Below are 18,520 nucleotides of genomic sequence, written 5' to 3'. Positions count from 1 at the left end.
AACTAATCTATCCGTAGCTGTGTAACGTCGTACGGAAGATATAAACTTGCAACAATTAACTTGTGATTACTCTTACTGGCCAGAAACACCAGAACTTGACGGCGCCGCAACTAGCCAGGCCGGCTCCCTTCTACCTAGCTCGTAGAAGAGTTGCCATCCAGCCTGTTGCAGCTTCTCCATCTCGGACCGGCGGATCCGGAAGTTCATAGCCCAGCCTCCCGGTTCTCCTAGCTTCTGAAAGGGTTGCCACCTCCTGACGTTAAGGCTATGTATGATGTGTTGACCCTAGAGAAATTCTACACCCAAGAGACCGGGTGTCTGGTTTTCCCTGGCTCTCGAGGACCAAGGCTACCTTCACCGGCCAGGGAAGGCGGGCTTTGCCGCCCGGGTCGCACCGAACCTTTAACCCTCCCCTACCAACGGGCGGCAACCATCTCGGCTGTTACCAGGAAAAACCCCGCCTCTGTTCTACCGGAGTTCCTAAAGCGAAGAGACATCTCCGGCTTTCCGGCTGGCCTACAAATGACCATTCTCATTTCTGAGATGAGATGCCTTCTTATCTACCCCGCCTTCTCCACAGTGACAGTCCCATCCCCCTCTGTGGCTGTGTGACCACGTCCGTCCTTGATGATGCGGAATTGTAGTTGCTGGATGTTCCCGTTGCGGGCTTTTCCGTGGCTAGCAAACCCGTTTTCTCCCGTTTTCAGGGGCGACTTGTTAGAGCCATCCTTCAGTTGACCCACCGGTTTTGGCCGCTTGTTAATCCTTTTCGGTGGTGTTTCTTTGTCCTTCTGACGGCTTACTGGTGACTGCCGAAAAGGTGGGCTCGGTTGGCGCTGCTGCAGTTCCTTGCTGGTCAACTCTTCTAGCTCTCCTGGCCTCCGGCCCGTGGACCTTCTTCCACTCCTCTCTTTTGCTAGAAGCAGACGAGCCAGAAGCAGATGAGTGGCTGAAAGGGCCTTTCTCTGACTGGGCTTGAGGCCCGGCCCGGGTGGCCTCCTTCTTAGCCTCTCGCTGCTCCTGCCTCTTCCTTCTCCTATATTCCCTTTTTTGCCGCCTTTTTCTTTCGGCGCGGGCTTTTTCCCTGATTCCCTTGGATTCAAGGTACGGCTCTCCCTCCACTGGGTTGGTCATTGAAAACCGTCTCTATCTCGGAGCTGGAACCTAGCAACTCCAACTCGTTTCCTAATGGTATTTCTCCATCAGTTTCGTCGTGGGTGGGAACAGGAATACCCAAGTTCATTGGCTCTTCTTTCTCCTATTTACTTTAAGGTGATGATGCCATAATAAGGATTATATCCCCCGAATTACGCAGCAGGGTCCTGCCCAGGTGCCACCTAGCAATACTACGTAACCTGGGATTTTTCGAAGGATGATGTGCTCCATTACCCTTCGAACACCCTACACCGGCTAAGGTATCTAAGGCTGTACTATCCAACGGCCTGGGGAAAGTGCCTTAAGACCCTAGTTGTTACATCGCTACCGGGGCAAACTTTCCTAGGGCCCGGCCTCAGTCAACACAAAAGTGTGGAAGGGGAGATATATGAACTCCCTCTGATGCATGCGTGTCACCTCCTCCTTAGAGCTTGGGACCCTCAGTTGCACTACAAGTGTCCGATCATCAAATGACAGTATGCGCATTCTACGTTCATTTGAGGGTTTTTATTTTTTATTTTTTTTTTCTTTGGAAAAAATACATAAAACAATATTTGTTTTTGTAGATTTTTCATAATTAATATTTTTTATAATATTCTTATGTTTTCAACGAAAAATTTTTACGTGTCTTGTGGTCCAAAATTGCTCCTTATATGAAAAAACAATTGGTGATAATATACCATTTGCCACAGTTTTATTAAAAATTTCCAAATAAATATACACTGGGCGGGAGATTCCACTTTTGTTTAGACGAGACGAGATTTTTACAGAATTACCGGCACCGGGCTCTAATAAATAATTAATCTTACTGCTGTTTTTATCAAATAATAATTGCAACAAACTTAATTACCACAAATATAAACAATAAAGTTTGTATATTGATAAGGCTGTCTATTGATTTCCTAATTTAAATTATTTCTCCATTTAAAAAAAAATTAACAATATTTTGATAAGTAACGAAAAAAAAGACGAATTATTTGGTTTGAACACAATTTATTTTAATGAATATAAATTGCAGGCATTGTACTTCTTTCATTCCCTTTCACTTATTACCTCACTTCCAGACCCCCAATTAGTTGAGCTTGAGGACACTAGACAGTTAAGGAGTTGATTCTCCTAGATAAATTAATGAAATTCTCTTCTGATTCTTTCAGTTTTTCAACTGCCAAGAAGTAACAAGTCAGGATATAAGATCAACTGCCTGCAAGAATTAAATTATGACTATGAGTAGTTAAAAGTAGGGTTTATGTCTTTTAGGAAGTCACAGTTTTACATCTTGAAGCATTTATTCTTTTTTCTAGGCAGTTAAAGATGTGATTCTCTTAGGCACTTTATTGATATTCTTTTCTGATTCTTTTAGTCCTCGAAGAAAGAAACCAGGACATGAAATTATCCATCTGGAATAAGAAGTAGATTATGGCAATTGGTAGTTCAAAGCATCGTTCATGCTTTCCAGGAAGTTCCATCACCTAATTCCGGAAAAAAAACCTTAGATTGAGCGAATAAACTGCAATTCACTTGCTTTACCATAAATTCTTATGGTTAAGCTGATAAATCATAAATACTGTACTTTAATCTTTGAATGATAAATGTTTATCACAAAGTAAGAGAAAGTTGAGCAACTGATTCTTCTAGAGAATTTATTGAAATTCTCTTCTGTTTTTCAGTTTTCAACTGCAAAGAAAAAGCAAACTAGGACATGAAGTCAGATGCCTAGAAGAACTAAATTATGGTCATGAGCAGTTGAAAGCATGCTATATGTCTTCTACAAAGTTAGTATTTTGGCTGACATTCTTCCATTAAAAGAACTTATTGTTGAGGATAAGAAGAAAAACAAGAAAGAAGTGGATATTGATAGATATGGACAGCAAATTGTTGGCAGAACGACTTGCAGATTTATTCCTGATTTACAAGGAAGGATTTCGATATGAAGTTCAACAAGAAAGTTACGGAAATGTTATCTGGTTATTCGCATTCCATCTCATTACAAACGTATCGGTGTCATAGACTCGAGTATTGTACAAGTGTCGAAGAGGCTATTGTCATTAAATATGCTCGAGCACTTTGTTGAAAACCGATTCCGTCCTACAGGACTCATTTGCCTTATCAGAATTATATTTTTGAGAGATGGTTTTTTCTTCTAGGCAGTTAAGGGAATGATTCTCTTAGACAAATTATTGAAATTCTCTCTTGATTCTTTGAGTCTTTCACTGCCAAGAAGAAACAAAGCAGGGAGAAGTAAATTATGACCATGGGCAGTTGAATGCATGGTTTATGTCTTCCAGGATGTTGCAGTCATTGTTTACTTTTTCGAGAAAAAAAATGTTTCACGTTCTTTCTCATATTTCTTCACTTCACTGCAGGGGGTTTCTCCCTGCATTGGGCTAAACATTTTTAATCGGATTTCTTTACCAACAATCCCTATGCTTTAGCTGATAATGAATATCTGCTCTGGTTTGATGGATCAATCTTTATCATAATGTTGTTTAGAGGCATCGATTCTCCCTTATAGGCAATTAAGGACTTCATTTGCTTGGGCATTGACTTTATTCCCTTTATTGATTAAAATTCTTTTCTCATTCTCTGAGTTTACAACTGCCATGAAGAAGAAAACAAGGACAAGAAGTCAACTGGAAGTGGTAAATTACGGTCCTATGCAGTTGAAATAGTTTATCTTCCAGGAAGTTGCAGTAAATGTACTATTGTATAAATTTTTTCCAGGAAGTAAGATACACTTCAAGAGAGAAACATTCTTAAGTTAGGTAAAGGAACCTTAATCATTCACCTGCTTTACTAGCAACTCCTGTGCTTCAGCTGATCAATCATTATTACTATCCTTTGATAAATCAATCTTTTTACAAAGTTTTCTTGAGACTTTACTTTTTTCTGCCAGGCACTTAATAATATGATTTTATTCCTTTTTTTAGATAGTTTTCTCCTTTATGCCTTTCAATATTTACTGCCTGGAAGATGCAAGAGATCTAATGAATTTCGTTCATTTTATTGCATTGCAAAAATATATATAATAGATATTTCAATGTTTTGGTCCTTTAAACAGAATTTTATTTAATCCTTGGAGCCGGATCCATAAGTCTCCTTAATTAAAATATTAGATTTTATACCTTTTTAGTGCGTTTTCTAATAAGGTTTTTTGATTATTTTAGTAAATCAAACCACAACCATTTGGTTAAGGAATTATGAAAAAAACGCCAAAATTAACTAACCTGAAAAATCTATTTCTTATACAAAACTATATCGTACAAATAACCGTCAAATTACTAACAACTAAATTAACAATACTTAACTAACAATAACAGTTTTCATATTCTAAAAATATACACAAAATATCGGATAAAGGATTAAAATGGCCTTGTTAGACGTGGTACTGGTACCAACACGACCGTTCCAAGTAAATAAAAGAACAAATATTAAAAGAGATATTTATTTACAATAAATTGTCATTAAAAAAAAGTATAAAATTACTTTGTTCATAGATTATCGTCAATTCGTTGTCTCCTTATTTGACGCAGACGCCATCACCTTAAAAGTAATAATTTATTTTAAGTACAAAAGACCCTAAACCCCTATTTTCCAACCAACAAACAGGTGATAATTATTGCACTAAGACTGATAAAAAGGGTCCTATATTATGTACATGTATCCATCTCTTGTTAAGATTTATCACAGAAACCATGGACGCGCTTTGAATTTCCCGAAAATTTTTACATTGAGCAACAAATCTTTTAGTTATTTACGTCTGTTTGATTTAAATTTTAAAAAATTAGTATTTAGGTACATTTGACATGGGCACGTCTTTGCCTTTGGCCGGGGTTCCCACGTGACCAGGGGCCAACTGGAGGGAGTTCAGTCTGTTGGCCCCACGTAAAAGTCTCCAAATCGCAATGATCAACAGTAAAACTCCCACTGCGAAGAGGGTGGCATAGAGGGCGGTGTGGGCAATAGGGGCAACTGCGGTCGCCAGTTTCATTAGGGCGGTCATTTCTTCTGGAAGACTGTCCAGACCCTGTGGAAAAATTTTTTGATTTCTTTTTTTTTATGAGATAATTTCAATCTTACCTCTTCGAACCACATAATGGGGAAGATGATGTCTGGAAAGGTGGCCACTTGTTTGATATCAACTACTTGGGAGACTGCCAAGTTGATTTGGACTCTGGCTTTCGCCCTCATCGCTGTGCCCATTTGCTGGAATAAATTATAGGTTTCATAATATTTTTCTCGCTCCCTCTATCTTTGATATAGAGCAAAGAGCATGCACAATACATCAAATACGCATAATTTTTTCCCAGATTTTAAACAATTAAAACAACTTTATATAATAAAAGAAGGACTTACTGGCTGTACGTCAACGAAGAACTTGTGTTTTTCCTCATCAGGAGGGCTGATTCCTTCCACGGCTGTTCTGTAGCTGTCGTTGGCAAGATAGAAGTGCGGGAAGGATAGTAAAACCGGCGAGTCTAGTAAAAGAAGTACATAATTTATTAATTAAGGATTGTTGTGTCAACATACGTATTCTTGCAGTTTTATTTTTACACCTTTTGGTCCTTCCAGCCGGACTTATATATTTTAATATTTTTTATTTTCATAACTATCATTATACTGTAACGATATTGGAAACACCGAGAAAATTATCGGTATTACGGAATTATTCTCTGTATTCCGGAATGACACAAGGGTCACACCGCACGACGTCGCTGCAGACGTGTGAAAGGTCAGCAAATCTTCCGGAATCATGGTCAGCTGGAATACGTATAAGGAGCCGCACCGTCGCTGAGAGTCAGTTGACAGTTCAGTGCAGTGAAGATCAAAATATTGGTGCGATATTTAAATCTGACATAAATAGCAGAGAGATCGATGTTTTTGATATTTCCAGTGTTGATAGTGTAAGTGTGTAAATAAATCAATTGACTATTTTCGAGCCTCGATTGTTTCAACTCACACCTAACGAATGGCGAAAACGCTACATTGCTGTTGGATGCGAATTGGACGTCAGTCAACTGGACATGTCGGAAAAATATATTGAACTAAAGTGTGTGAAAATGCTAAAGCTAGTGGATTTAATAGTGACTAAACTAAAAAGAGTGTTAGAGGAAAGGAAATGCGATACGACGGGAAATAAGGCAAACCTGCGGGAGCGGCTTCATAAGAGTTTTGCTAGGGGAAGGCGCTGACCCAGACAACTTTGTTTTAGCTGGTGCCATCGACATCGGCGGTCAAATATTGCAAGGCTTGAAAACTAAACTGCTGGTAAATTCGAAAAAGCTGCAAGAAAATTCTGCTAACCAGGAACCTAAATTGCTGGAAAGTTTTGCAAAATTAGAAGAACACTCTGCCACACTCGCCGATCTAAAATTTGAGCTTCGTGAAAATCTAACAATGAATTCTGCCAGCTCGGAAAAAAATAATTTTGGAAAACAATGCCAATTTTAAAAAAGAATAATGAGAAATTCTGGAAAAACCTTCTACACTGTAAAAACGGATTCTTCCTTCCCAAGTTCACAACAAAATTGGAACATTGGACGTCAATACTATCGATTAACTGCCCTGTAGACCTTCAGTAATGGACAACAAGAACGAAGTTTACGGCAATACGGAATCTGTTGGGCTGATGCATCTCAAACAAAATCTGCCCTTACATTGGCCTTGAGAGGAGAGGCTGCTGCCATTTTTCAAAGAATATCCCCGAAGAGTAAGAAGTCTATAATCATTTGGTGAGGCATTTGTAAATGCGTTATGGCCAATCACAGTTGAAACCACATGCAGTTGAAAGATCGGTGCCAGAAGTCAGAAGAGTCCTCGCAACAATTTCAAGCTGACATTTCACATTCGACTGGTATATCCAAATTTCCTGAAAAAATCATGGAACGGGGTCCAAGAATTTCTGGATGAACTCCGTGATTCTGATATGGGGTAGAATTTACTACTAGCACATCCACGTGATAAAGCATGTCACGTAAAAAGACACCCTACAGAAGGCGCTATTTCCACTTCCGCAAACTAAGGAAGGTCGATACGAAGAGACACGTCTACAGTGAACTATCAACACTTCTTCAGTGAACCGCAAAAAGACTCCATCCGAAGGACTTCAAGTATTGTCAGCAGGCAGAGAAGAAAGATGCTAAGTTGTTAAGAACCACTCAGCATCATTGCTGATACTTGACAAAATGGCAATCTTATAAACGAACAAGAGGAGTCTGCCGATATCGTCGATATCGACATTCACTATTTTTGGATTCATTTCAGGACCAAATGGGCTTAGGGAGGGGGCAGAATAACGATATTAGAAACGTCGAAAATATTAGCTGTTCTCCGTCATTCTAGAGTGACATAAGTGACATACCTCAAGACGTCTCTGGAGACACGTGGAAGGTCAGCGAATCTTCAGCGGAGTGTGTAAGAAGCCGCATCGCCGCTGAGAGTCAGCTGGCAGTGCAATGTAGTAAAGTTCAGAATCTTAGCGCAATATTTAAATTGGACATAAATAGTAGTAAATAAATACGGTTAAAATAAATATTTGTAGTCTTAAGTAATCGTGCTTAGTAGTGTAAGTGTAAAAATCAATCAGTTGACTATTTTTATGCATCGATTGTTTTAATTCACACTTAACGAACGGTAAAAACTCTACAATACTATTAAAAATACAATACCTGCATGTCAAAAGGGAACATGTCAGTAAATACACCAATGGGGGTTGTGACAACATTTGCGGAATATTTTGGAATAGACAATATTAAAAAAAATAGCACCATCACTCTCCTGATATTTAGAAAGAAACAAGCCATTAGGGTCACTAAAAGTCTAAAATCTAACAAGGGTCCTGATGAAATACCCAGTTTTTGTATCGAAGATACTATCTTCGTCTTAGATGAACTTGTGGCTAAAATATTCAATCTTTTAGCAGGGAAATTTATGCCGAACAATGTAACCTCAGCAAAATTTGTTCTATTTTTGAAAAGGGGATTAAGGGAGATATTAAAAAATATAAGTTATTATCTCTGATATGTGGTTTTTCGAAAAATTGTTGAAATGCTACTGTATGACTATTTAATTACAAGGATTGAACATCTGCTTACGTCAAATCAGCACGGCTTCTGAGAGATCGGTCAATAGCAACTAACCTGGCTGGTTTTGTGCAATTTCTTGCTGATGTTTTGAATAAAAAGAGTCAGATGAATGTGGTGTTTACCAACATCTCTAAGGCCTTTGATAAGATTAACCATGACATGCTACTTAAAAAACTTAAGCTTTTATTTTATTTGCTTGGTCGTAGACAGTTTATTTAGTACAATGGATATAAATCCGCACAATTTGTAGCAATATCAGGCATGTCACAGGGTAGCAATTTTGGCCCCCTACTCCTGGCTACTTTCGGTCTTTATAAATAACATCGGCGATGATCTAGTTCTCCATTTTCAATTATTTGCAGACGACTTAAAATTGTACTTGATCGGGGCGACTTACGACGATTGCCAGAGGCTGCAATATACATCTCACGCTGCTCAGGACTGATGTGTTCAGAAGAGGCTGTTATTGAATATCGATAAGTGTTAAGTGATGTTTGTGAGTAAGAATACGATTATCATGTTGGTTCAATTTTGGTCAGAACAGTGCACAATATTTGGGGTGTTCATTGGTGTTCAACATTCTTTCGCTGAGCACATGGAGACGATAGTTTATGGTGCGAGGCAGATGCTAGGTTTTATTATGCGAAACTGTAAATCTTTTAATAATGTAAATACCCTTACACCTTTGTTTAACTCTTTATAGTCAGGAGTAGACTAGAATTTAACTCTGTTATTTGGTCACCTATATATTAGATATATATGTGAATGAATTGGTGAATGTGCAGAGCAAATTTTTCAAACGTCACCAGAGTATGGAGTCTGCTCAGTACTCAATTGATCTGAATATGCCTTACTCAAGATTTATTCAACTAGTTAATTCAATTGTCATAATGGTTTTTGATTTATGGAATGTTAATTGCTTACCCTTGGACTGATTTCTAAATAAATAAATGATTGTGCATTCTTTTTGGTCCTTTGGTCTGTGCTTCCAAGCAGAATTTAATTTGATATTTTCTTGGTCCTTCGAGCCGGATCTATGACTTTTTGTATTAAAAAATCCCACTTAAAATTTTCAATTTAATTTTTAGATTTCCTGGTTGCTCGATCATTTTCTTTTTTTCACTATATCGTGTTTAATTTAATTTAACTTAATTAGAGTTTCAAATAGATGTTTTAAATTTTTTGGTCTTTCCCTCGAGTCGACTCAAAAGTTTACTAACTCCTGTACTTTTAGCATAACATTTTTTTAGAAGTGACTTACCATATTGACACAGGGACACATTAAAGAACCCAGATGGAGCACACGGAGGTCCCTGAGGACAAAAACACATATTATCAGGGTTCTCTTCGGCGCTTGCAAATACGTTTTTGGGCGGGGTGAACCTGTAGGCCGGCACGTCGTTTGAACCCAAAACTTCTTTCTCAAATCTAAAAAAAAAACAATTTTTTATTTCTACGTTTCAGAGTTTAAGTAAGTATTACTTACATCAGCGGCAGTTTTCTGCATAAATCTTTGTCAAAGATGTGAATGGTGCTATTCTTGGTTAAGTGTGGTGGGAAAATGGAACCATCCGAAGCTTTGATGTCATTACACCTATCTTCGGTATAGTGCGGTAGCTTGGGCATTCCGTTAAATTTGTCTATTAAGCCATAGTTGGTTATGTCATCTGCGCCAGTGTAGACTGTCACTATGTCTTTTGAAGTACCGTTTTTCTATGGGGAGCATATTAAATTAGTCATAGAAGTTGTGATCAATATTTAAGAAGGAATTATGTGAGAACCTAATGGAATACTACAAGGTGATATTTCTGAAGTATGTTCAGACTAGACAAACCACAGGATATACGGAAAGTGGGTGCTAAGTTCGTTATTTTAAATAGAACACCTCATATATTATATTTTTGGATTCTAATTTTGGGGTCATATGTATCTACTTGGTAAAGTGATTTTTGATATATAAGCTGTTAATAATCTCACGTTTTGTGTTTTGACTCACTGAAATCATTATGGATTTCATTATTCTCAGTGAACTCCGCCTAGTGAAGCGTTGGAAGAAGACCTACTAAGCATAAACTAATGGGGCCCAAAGCGATTGCCTAGATGGTCCCAAGCCCATAGAAGGCAAAGGGAATACTCGCTGGAGGGGTTGCAGCACTGCTCGGCATAGCCTATGAGGAAACAAGATCAAGCCCTACATGGAGCCAGCCGGAGAGGTAGCAACGTAACAACCAAGATTTCAGGCCCTTCCTTCGACCGTCAGTTAGTATAAGGGACCACCCTTGCCTAGCCAGCCTAGGGGTCTGCCCTTTGAACTGGCGAAAAATCTCAATGGCTGTAATAGTGTCAGGTGGTACCTGTGGTAGGACTTTGCTGCATCTATCAGGGGGATACAGTTACGGCTGCCGGAACCTCTTAAAAGGAAAAGTCTTGACCAAGTTAACTTATGGGGGAGCCGACTGGCGGTGCGGCATTTCTTCAATTCCTCACATACATCACCCTAACACAACACTTACATACATAAGCACACGCCCTAGGTGCAAAACACGACAACACACGTCACCAACCCAAAAAAAAATCATGAATTTACAGGAAAGGGACATCGGTGAAAAAGAGACCACAGACAAGACAGGGGATCCTACCCCCAAATCCTCCGAAGCCAGGATGGATTTTTTATCTATCGGGGAGGATGAGCTATGAGCAGGTAGGTCCAAACAGGGCTGGAAGACCGGAAGATCAGTACTATACTAGGAAACCGGATGACGACACCGTTGGTGTCTGGTGATGGACAGTCTCAGGAAGCTAGAACTTGAAGGATTCCATGCACAGGCACACGCGGACGACGGACGGGGACACGGATGGTGATGGCTAAATTCGTGAACACAGTCTGGGAGTAGATGCAAGGCGCGTGCGGGATAGTGGAACAGTGATGTCAGGAAATAGGGCTGTCGGTCAGCCCAGCAAAGACTGAGCTTATTCTCTTTACTAAGAGGCGGAATTTGACAGGCTTTAAACCTCCCACTATGTATCAGACTCGCCTAACTTTGAGGCAGCAGGTCAAATACTTGGAATTTATTATATACAGCAAGCTTACGTTCAAAACTCACTGTTCTTTTTTATTAATTTGGATGTATTTATTTTTAAATTTAATTGGCTAACTATTTTTTATTAATTTTTCTATTTATAAAATAACGTTTTTAAACAAGTACACACTCTGTAGATCGTTTTCGACAGAGGCATTTCACATCAATTCGACGGAATGTTTTTGTTCTTTTGACATTTTTAAATATTAACTTCACTTAATCTTAAAACGCGGTCACGTATAGTTTATCCTTTGTACAACTAAAATTTAATTTGATCAGTGTCAACCTCCATTTCTTCTCCTTAAACCCACCTTTCTTTCACCTGATACAAGAAGTGCAGACGGCCGGTCAAAGAGTGTTGATCCAGAGAATTGTAAGTATCTTTTATTCCAATTAACAACTAAAAAATACAGTCCACTTTTCCCTCCTGACATACATATCGAAGCTTATCAAAACGATTTACTCACGTAGAGCAGGCAGTTAATAAAGCAACAGCCCTAATATGGTAGTTACGGCGAACAATAGGTGCAAGATGGTGTCTAAAACCTTATGTTCTTCAGTGGCTTTATACTGCAGTTATACGATCGAGGATCTCATACGGATCTGTGGTATGGTGGCCAGCCGCATTAAAGGTCATCAACGCCCAAAAGCTGACTAGACTGCAAAGACTGGTCTGTTTAAGAATTACTGAAGCCATAAGAACAATACCTGCGACACCACTAAATATTCTGCTTGTGCTACCGAACCTCCCAGTTTGGATTGATAGGGAGGCCATGGCGGCGCATAAAAGGATGAAGGATAGAGGAGAGTGGCGCAATGTTCACTTAGAACAAGGCCTTATAACAATTGCTCTCAGGATGTGTAAGAACATACCAATTCTAACATCCAGATACACTAGCGAGTAGCAAACTAAAGGTAAAGAAGGGGATTTAAGTCGAAATCCCGACAAGGGAAGAATGGTCGGCGAACCCAATTAAAGAGCCAAGTGGTTTCCAGGCTTGGTACACAGTAGGATCATGGATGAAAAGCACCAATTCGGCCGGCGCCGGAGTGTACAGGATTGAAACGAACACAGGGGAATCCTTTCAGCTAGGGAAACACGCCACAGTTTTCCAAGAGAAACTGTTTGCTATACTTGAAGTAGCAAACAAACGAGAAGGTTTGGAGGGTAACGGGGGGATTTGCATCTACTCTGATAGTCAAGCTGCCCTCAAGGCGATCCAGAAACCCAGCGTCAGCTCAGCGCTAGTTCAGAAATGCATAGACGCATCGGAAAAACTTGCAGCACACAGGAAAGTGAGACTGAGGTGGGTCTCAGAACACCCGGGTGTCGAGGGCAACGAGCGGGCCGACGAACTGGAAAGGCAAGATTTCCCCTTCATAATCCCCGAACCATGTCTCGGCCTCAGTAAAAGACAAATCTCTGAGGCACTTAATAATTTGGCCTGGGAAAAAGACAAGGGAGAAGGACAGAAGGACAAGGTCGGTGATTCTGGGGTACTTCTTAGTGAAAATATCAAGGTCATCTATCTTAGGGGTTGGAATCATCTCGAAAACTCTTCAACCGAATTATGGCATGATATGCATCAAATTTCACATAGAATCCAAATGAATAATATTAAATAGAGCATTTTATAGAAAATAACAAAGCTGGCAACTTGTAATCTAATATTTCACATTAAAAAATCTTCTTCACTTACATTATACATAAGCCCGAACTCCTCATAAGGTAGCTTCTGTTCTTTAGGAACAACGTCTTTGGCCAACTTCAACAGCGGATCCTCGTATCCCCATAGAAGTTGCCCGACGGATACTTCAACGAAAGGTTTGATCTTTAAAATGTCCATGATGCTGGCCATCGCCAACCTTAAAAATCTTGCTGCGTGTTTGGACTGTGAGGTGGCACTCTGCAATAAAAGTAAAAATTAAGTCACAGTAACAACTCTAGTACAATTATATCTTCTAATATTATGAGAAGTTTCTAGTAGTACTCACCAGCATAGGAATGTTTGGTACCACGACGACGTCATCTTCGGACCCTGAAGATAAGGCTTCGTCAAATTGATAGATTTTCTCTTGATGGAAAGTCACGGTTCCATTGTTGTTGAATGTTACGTTCTTCTTTTCCCATTTTTCTCTGAAAGAAAAGAGCATTGAGTATATTATCACAGCACCAGTTTAAAAAATGGAAGTCACAACACTACTTATAGCCCAAGAAAGGGCGCATAATCTATTTTCTTTAAAGTGAAGTTGCAATAGTCCGAGCGCATATGATTTATTAATGTAATGTAGTAAGCACAGATACGTGGCAATTTACTCATAAGCTTTGGACTAAATAAGAAGCAAATCGAGACATTTCGATTGTTTACGCAGCTAGCTATTTGTTTTACGCTTCATTTTAGAAGACAGAGATAAAGAATGTACATGTGACAGTTCCTCCCATCACACACTTAAAGTTTTGTATCCTCATCTCTCTCGTACGCATATGCATATTTACATCTTTCTAGGCAATATTCAGGCCCGTACTGTCACGAATTTTTTTCTAATTTGAGTTTAAATCCTTTTTCCTTAGTTGCAAAAAAGGGAACACAAAATAGCCCTAGCAACTTAAACCAGTGGCTCATTAATCGCTCAGAAGAAATAAAAACTTGCAAATAACCGTTGATACTCTGAATAATAGTCCGATAAGGATTTTCATAGGAGAATTATTATTTATTTATTGTAAAAAATCTATATCTTTTAAGCCATATAATTTATACAGTTCAAAGTTGGTTTTATAGATACACTTGATAATATTTTATAGAAAATATTGATACTTATAAATATTATAAGGTATATTCGAGGTATACGGCCTAAAGAATTCTTAAAAAAGAACTATGGCTACGCTGTTCAGATAAAGAAAGCATATTAATTATTCATTTTTTATCATATTAAAAAATTATTAATCATTTAAGCTTTTTGCTTGGGAAGTAAAACAATTGATTTCTTAAAGGCTTTTAATTGAATCAATTATAGATAGTTAATGAAAAATGTTAGTTCTAGGATTTTTTTGTGTTGCGAGGGCTGCAAGCAGTATGATTTCTTAGAAAGTATAAATCAAAAAGTTATCAACTTTCGATTGAACTTTAAACGACAGTTTATAAACTTAGACCTTGTAAAAGTAGAAATTATTTATCATCAAACGAAATTTTCATCTAAAGATCTTAAAACCCTTCTAAAACTACCGGATACGGTCTTAAGTAACAACAATTTATAGTCCTATCACGTAACGTACTTTATCTGAAAAAATTTATTATAAAATTTAAAATACGTTCACGTGCGGTAAGGAAAAGTGACGCAAGCGCCATTAAAAATTGCCAAAACTGTATTCTATGTCTTTTTATGTGTAAGACACTAAGACTCTTGTGAGAAAACGTATTATTTCATTGTGGGATTCACATGCTCGACTGATACTAATTAAAAACTAATGAAAAAATAAATTAATAATTTCCACGACTTTTGTTAAACTTTCACATTGTGTAACCCGCCCTGGGTCGATCTCAAGCTTTCTTTTGGTGTGGGTTAAGTAATTACTTACGTCACTAGTATGTATTAAACGGGACTTGTTGTCGGCATTTGCTTTTTATTATATTACGGTATTTACATTGATTGGAGATGTTAAGTAAGAATTAATTACCAATTGCAGAAGGTTTTGGCATATTTTAAAATCTTTTTTGGTACTGTACAACCTAACAGAAGAGTCCAGTTATGGCCCAGATCCGGTTTGAAGGACCAATTATAACAGGGAGTATGATTTGATTTAGTTATAGAAGAAAAATGATGAGGATATTCATATAGCAAGAAGTTAGAAAGAAGGTTAATGTATTAAAAAGTGCCAGATTCAGTAGACCAACTACAATCTTATTATCTTCATCTTCTTTTTTTAGGCCTTTGTTCCGAAATTTGGCTATCATCAAAGCTAAACGTATTTATGATACTGCAGATCTAAACAGTTGGCAGTTGTTGTAATTGTACCATTCTTTTAAGTTCTTCAACCATTCCTTCTTCTTTCTATGGGTCGTTAGCCCATTATTTTTTCTTGGATAAGAGTTTGCAGTAAATGGTACTTATCTTCGCTCATAACATGTCCCAAGTATTGCAGTTTCGCTTTTTAATAGTAAATATCTCTTGGTATCGACCTTTTTCAATGTCCACGCTTCAATTCCTTGGGAAAGAACCGACAACACGTAACATCTCACAAAGAGAATTTTAAGCTTCAGGCTAACATCTCATTCGCACAACACCTTCTTCATTTTCGTAAATGTGGCATTAGCTTTTTCCACTCTGATCCTGACTTCTTCCGAGCCATCATTATTTTCCTTGATTTTTTTTACCATATCAGAGAAGTTTTGTGGTAATTTAGATACCATTATTTTTGTTTTGCTGATGTTAAGTGATAATCCGTATTCTTCGCTGCATTGTACTATTAAATTAATTAGTATCTGAAGATCTTTTGGAGTTTCTGTTTACTTGGATGCCATTTATTTTAGCACCTATATCTTGCTCTGAAAATGCTCTGGTTATGACAGCTTCTGAGTACCTATAAGTTGAATAGGATTGGTGAGAGTATACATCCTTGTCTTTCTTAATCTGGATTTCTTGCGTTGTCGCTTGCTCTATTCGAATATTCGATTTTGGTTCATGTCTATATATAGATTTATACACTTATTTATCTCTATGTATAGATTTATGTATGTCGAGACACCACTTATAATAGTTACAAAATACAAACTGGGTGTTACTTTTCAAAATTTTCCAGGCAGTTAAGGTAATTTTTATGGTTTCACGCTCCTGGAATCAATTGTATTTTCTGTTAAGTAAATAGCATCATTTTTCCAACTATTCCAAAAGATTTTTTCATGCATATCCAGCTCCTAAAATATTTCAAATTAAGGTCATTTTGTAAAGCTTTTCTGCAAGCTAACGTGATTTTTCATGTTTGTTCAAGCCCTAGAATAATCTATAATTTTTTCCAAATAGTCAGGATCACTTTTGACTTTTTTCCAGGAAGTTAATGCAATATTTTATGTATTTGAAGTTTTTATAATAATTTTTATTTTCTTATAAATAAGTAGCATCGCTTTTTAAACTTTTCCAATTACTTCCTGTTGAGGTGATTTTTTATGCGTTTCATGCTCATAGAATCATTATTGCTTTTTTCCAGGATATTAGGGTTAATTTTGAAAGTTGTCCTGGAGGTTAATGTGATTTTTCATCTGTTTCAACCACCTGGAATATTTTCTCTGAATAAAACATTGAAACAGCACCAGTTTCAAAATGTGATAGCAACGCTTTCCGCCCAAGAGAGAGATCATCAATTTTCTTTAATCTAAAGCATATGGTATTTTAACGTAATGTAAAAATTTATTTGGCTGTTGTGCACTTGTGGCTTATACGTGTCTTTGTTAAGGCTTGCAGGATTTTTCTTTTATTTACAGTGTCAAATGTCTTTTTATAGTCGACAAATATTAGAACAATGGCGATGTGGATGATCATTTCTGCGAAGCCCTCTTCGGATAATTATCACGGCTTTAACCCGCTACTGTACCTTTTACTAGACAGGTTTTGAACTAATAAATCTTATGCAAAGTACTTATTCCATCATCTCCTGAAACTTTATTATTTTTTATATTTCAGAGTGCTCCTGCAAATTAGCCTAAAGTAATTTCTGGGATGTCCTCTGAGCATTGATTTTGAATCCTAGGAATGTCTGCATTATGTTCCCTCATATCTTTGTCGCTATATAGTTTGGCGTAAAACGCTTTAGCTATTTTGAGAAATTCCTGTTTGTTCGTTGTTATTGTTTCATTTCAAGTTCCTGGAACATTTTTTACTTTTTCCAGGAAGTTAAGGTTCTCCTAGAGGTTAATGTGATTTCTCATTCGTTTCAAGTACATGGAATAATTTTTCATTTTTTCTACGTTGTGAGAAGTTAACACTTTTCTAGGTAGTTCAGGCAATTTTTCAGGTATTTCAAAGCATCTGGAATAACTTTTAATCCAATGTTGAATGTTAAGTTCTTCTTTTCGCCATTTTCTCTGAATAAAACATTAAAACGGCACCAGTTTCCAAATGTGGCAACAAGGCTTTCAGCCCAAAAGTGAGATCATCTGTTTTCTTTAATCTAAAGCCGCATTAGGCCGGGCGCATATGGGATTTTAATATGATGGAAAAATTTGTTTGACTGTTGTGCATCTGGTGTCCATACGTGTCTTTGTCATGATTTGCAGGATTTACACTGTCAAATGCTTACTTATATCGAAAAAAATTAGAACAATGAGTTTGTTGTATTCCGTAGATGATTATTGTGCAAAACCCTCTTCAAAAACCTGCCTGCTCTCTTGGCTGGTAGAGGTCGAACTTGTTTGTTATTATTTTTGTGACATTTCTTTGAACAGTTTTAAAACTTGCAAGAGGAGGCTTATTGGGTAAAAATTACTAAGATCGGTGATGTTCCCTTGTCATCGAGGATAATTTTTTATCAAGTCCTAGAATCATTTTTAATTTTATCCAGATAGTCAGCGTCATTTTTGATATTTGTCCAGACAATCGAGGTAAAATTTTAGCTCCTGGAATGATTTTAATTATCTTTTTCTACACATTTTTTATTAAAATCATATATGATAAAGCTACTTTGTAGTTGCTTGTCCTGCAATGCAACTACAAAGTTGCATTGCAGGACTAGAATAGGACTAGAGGCAAACAAGAATAAACTTGGCAGAGGAATCAGGCAGAGCGAATCCATCTCACCAAAATTGTTTACACTTGCGTTAAATGATATGTTTAAGAGATAAAAGTAAACGAACTAAATAGAACGAACAAATTGAGAACAAATTCGCCGTAGATCTAAAGTGATGGATGTCATAAAGCTAGGATGGAGGACTCTCGTTAAACACATAGAGGAAGAGAATAAAGATCATGGACTAGCCAGGGCAACAACGGACGATCACAGACCAGATGGATAGATGATGGTAAAAGACTGATATAAACTAAGTATATACAATTGGTTAATATATAACCATTTGTCTCAGTCCTCCAAGTAGTCGCCTTCCTTCTGGTGCTCTGTCCCATATTAAGCGACAAGTCTATTCTCTGGTTCTTACGTGCCATGCCTGTCTTAATTTTTGTGCGTTTATAAGCTTAATCAGGTCAGTTGAACAGAAG

General features: G+C 37.6%; 1 protein-coding gene across 4 annotated transcripts in view; it reads right to left on the bottom strand.

Moving 5' to 3' along the window:
• Window positions 1-4,370: 4,370 nt before the first annotated feature.
• The window catches only part of LOC126733619 (scavenger receptor class B member 1), a 154,179-nt gene continuing 140,029 nt past the window's right edge, over window positions 4,371-18,520 (bottom strand). For all 4 annotated transcript variants that reach the window (XM_050437002.1, XM_050437001.1, XM_050437000.1 and 1 more), the window contains 7 exons: window positions 13,313-13,454; window positions 13,018-13,224; window positions 9,724-9,950; window positions 9,499-9,665; window positions 5,509-5,630; window positions 5,233-5,358; window positions 4,371-5,179 (listed from right to left, as the gene is read on the bottom strand). In XM_050437002.1, the coding sequence (XP_050292959.1) occupies window positions 4,937-5,179; window positions 5,233-5,358; window positions 5,509-5,630; window positions 9,499-9,665; window positions 9,724-9,950; window positions 13,018-13,224; window positions 13,313-13,454 (1,234 nt within the window). In that variant the 3' untranslated portion in view covers window positions 4,371-4,936. The remainder of the gene's footprint in view (window positions 5,180-5,232; window positions 5,359-5,508; window positions 5,631-9,498; window positions 9,666-9,723; window positions 9,951-13,017; window positions 13,225-13,312; window positions 13,455-18,520) is intronic.

This window comes from Anthonomus grandis, chromosome 2 (genome assembly GCF_022605725.1).
Source record: "Anthonomus grandis grandis chromosome 2, icAntGran1.3, whole genome shotgun sequence".
Classification (NCBI taxonomy): domain Eukaryota; kingdom Metazoa; phylum Arthropoda; class Insecta; order Coleoptera; family Curculionidae; genus Anthonomus; species Anthonomus grandis.
Note: the sequence above shows the minus strand (reverse complement) of the source record. Positions and strands in the feature narration are given on the sequence as shown.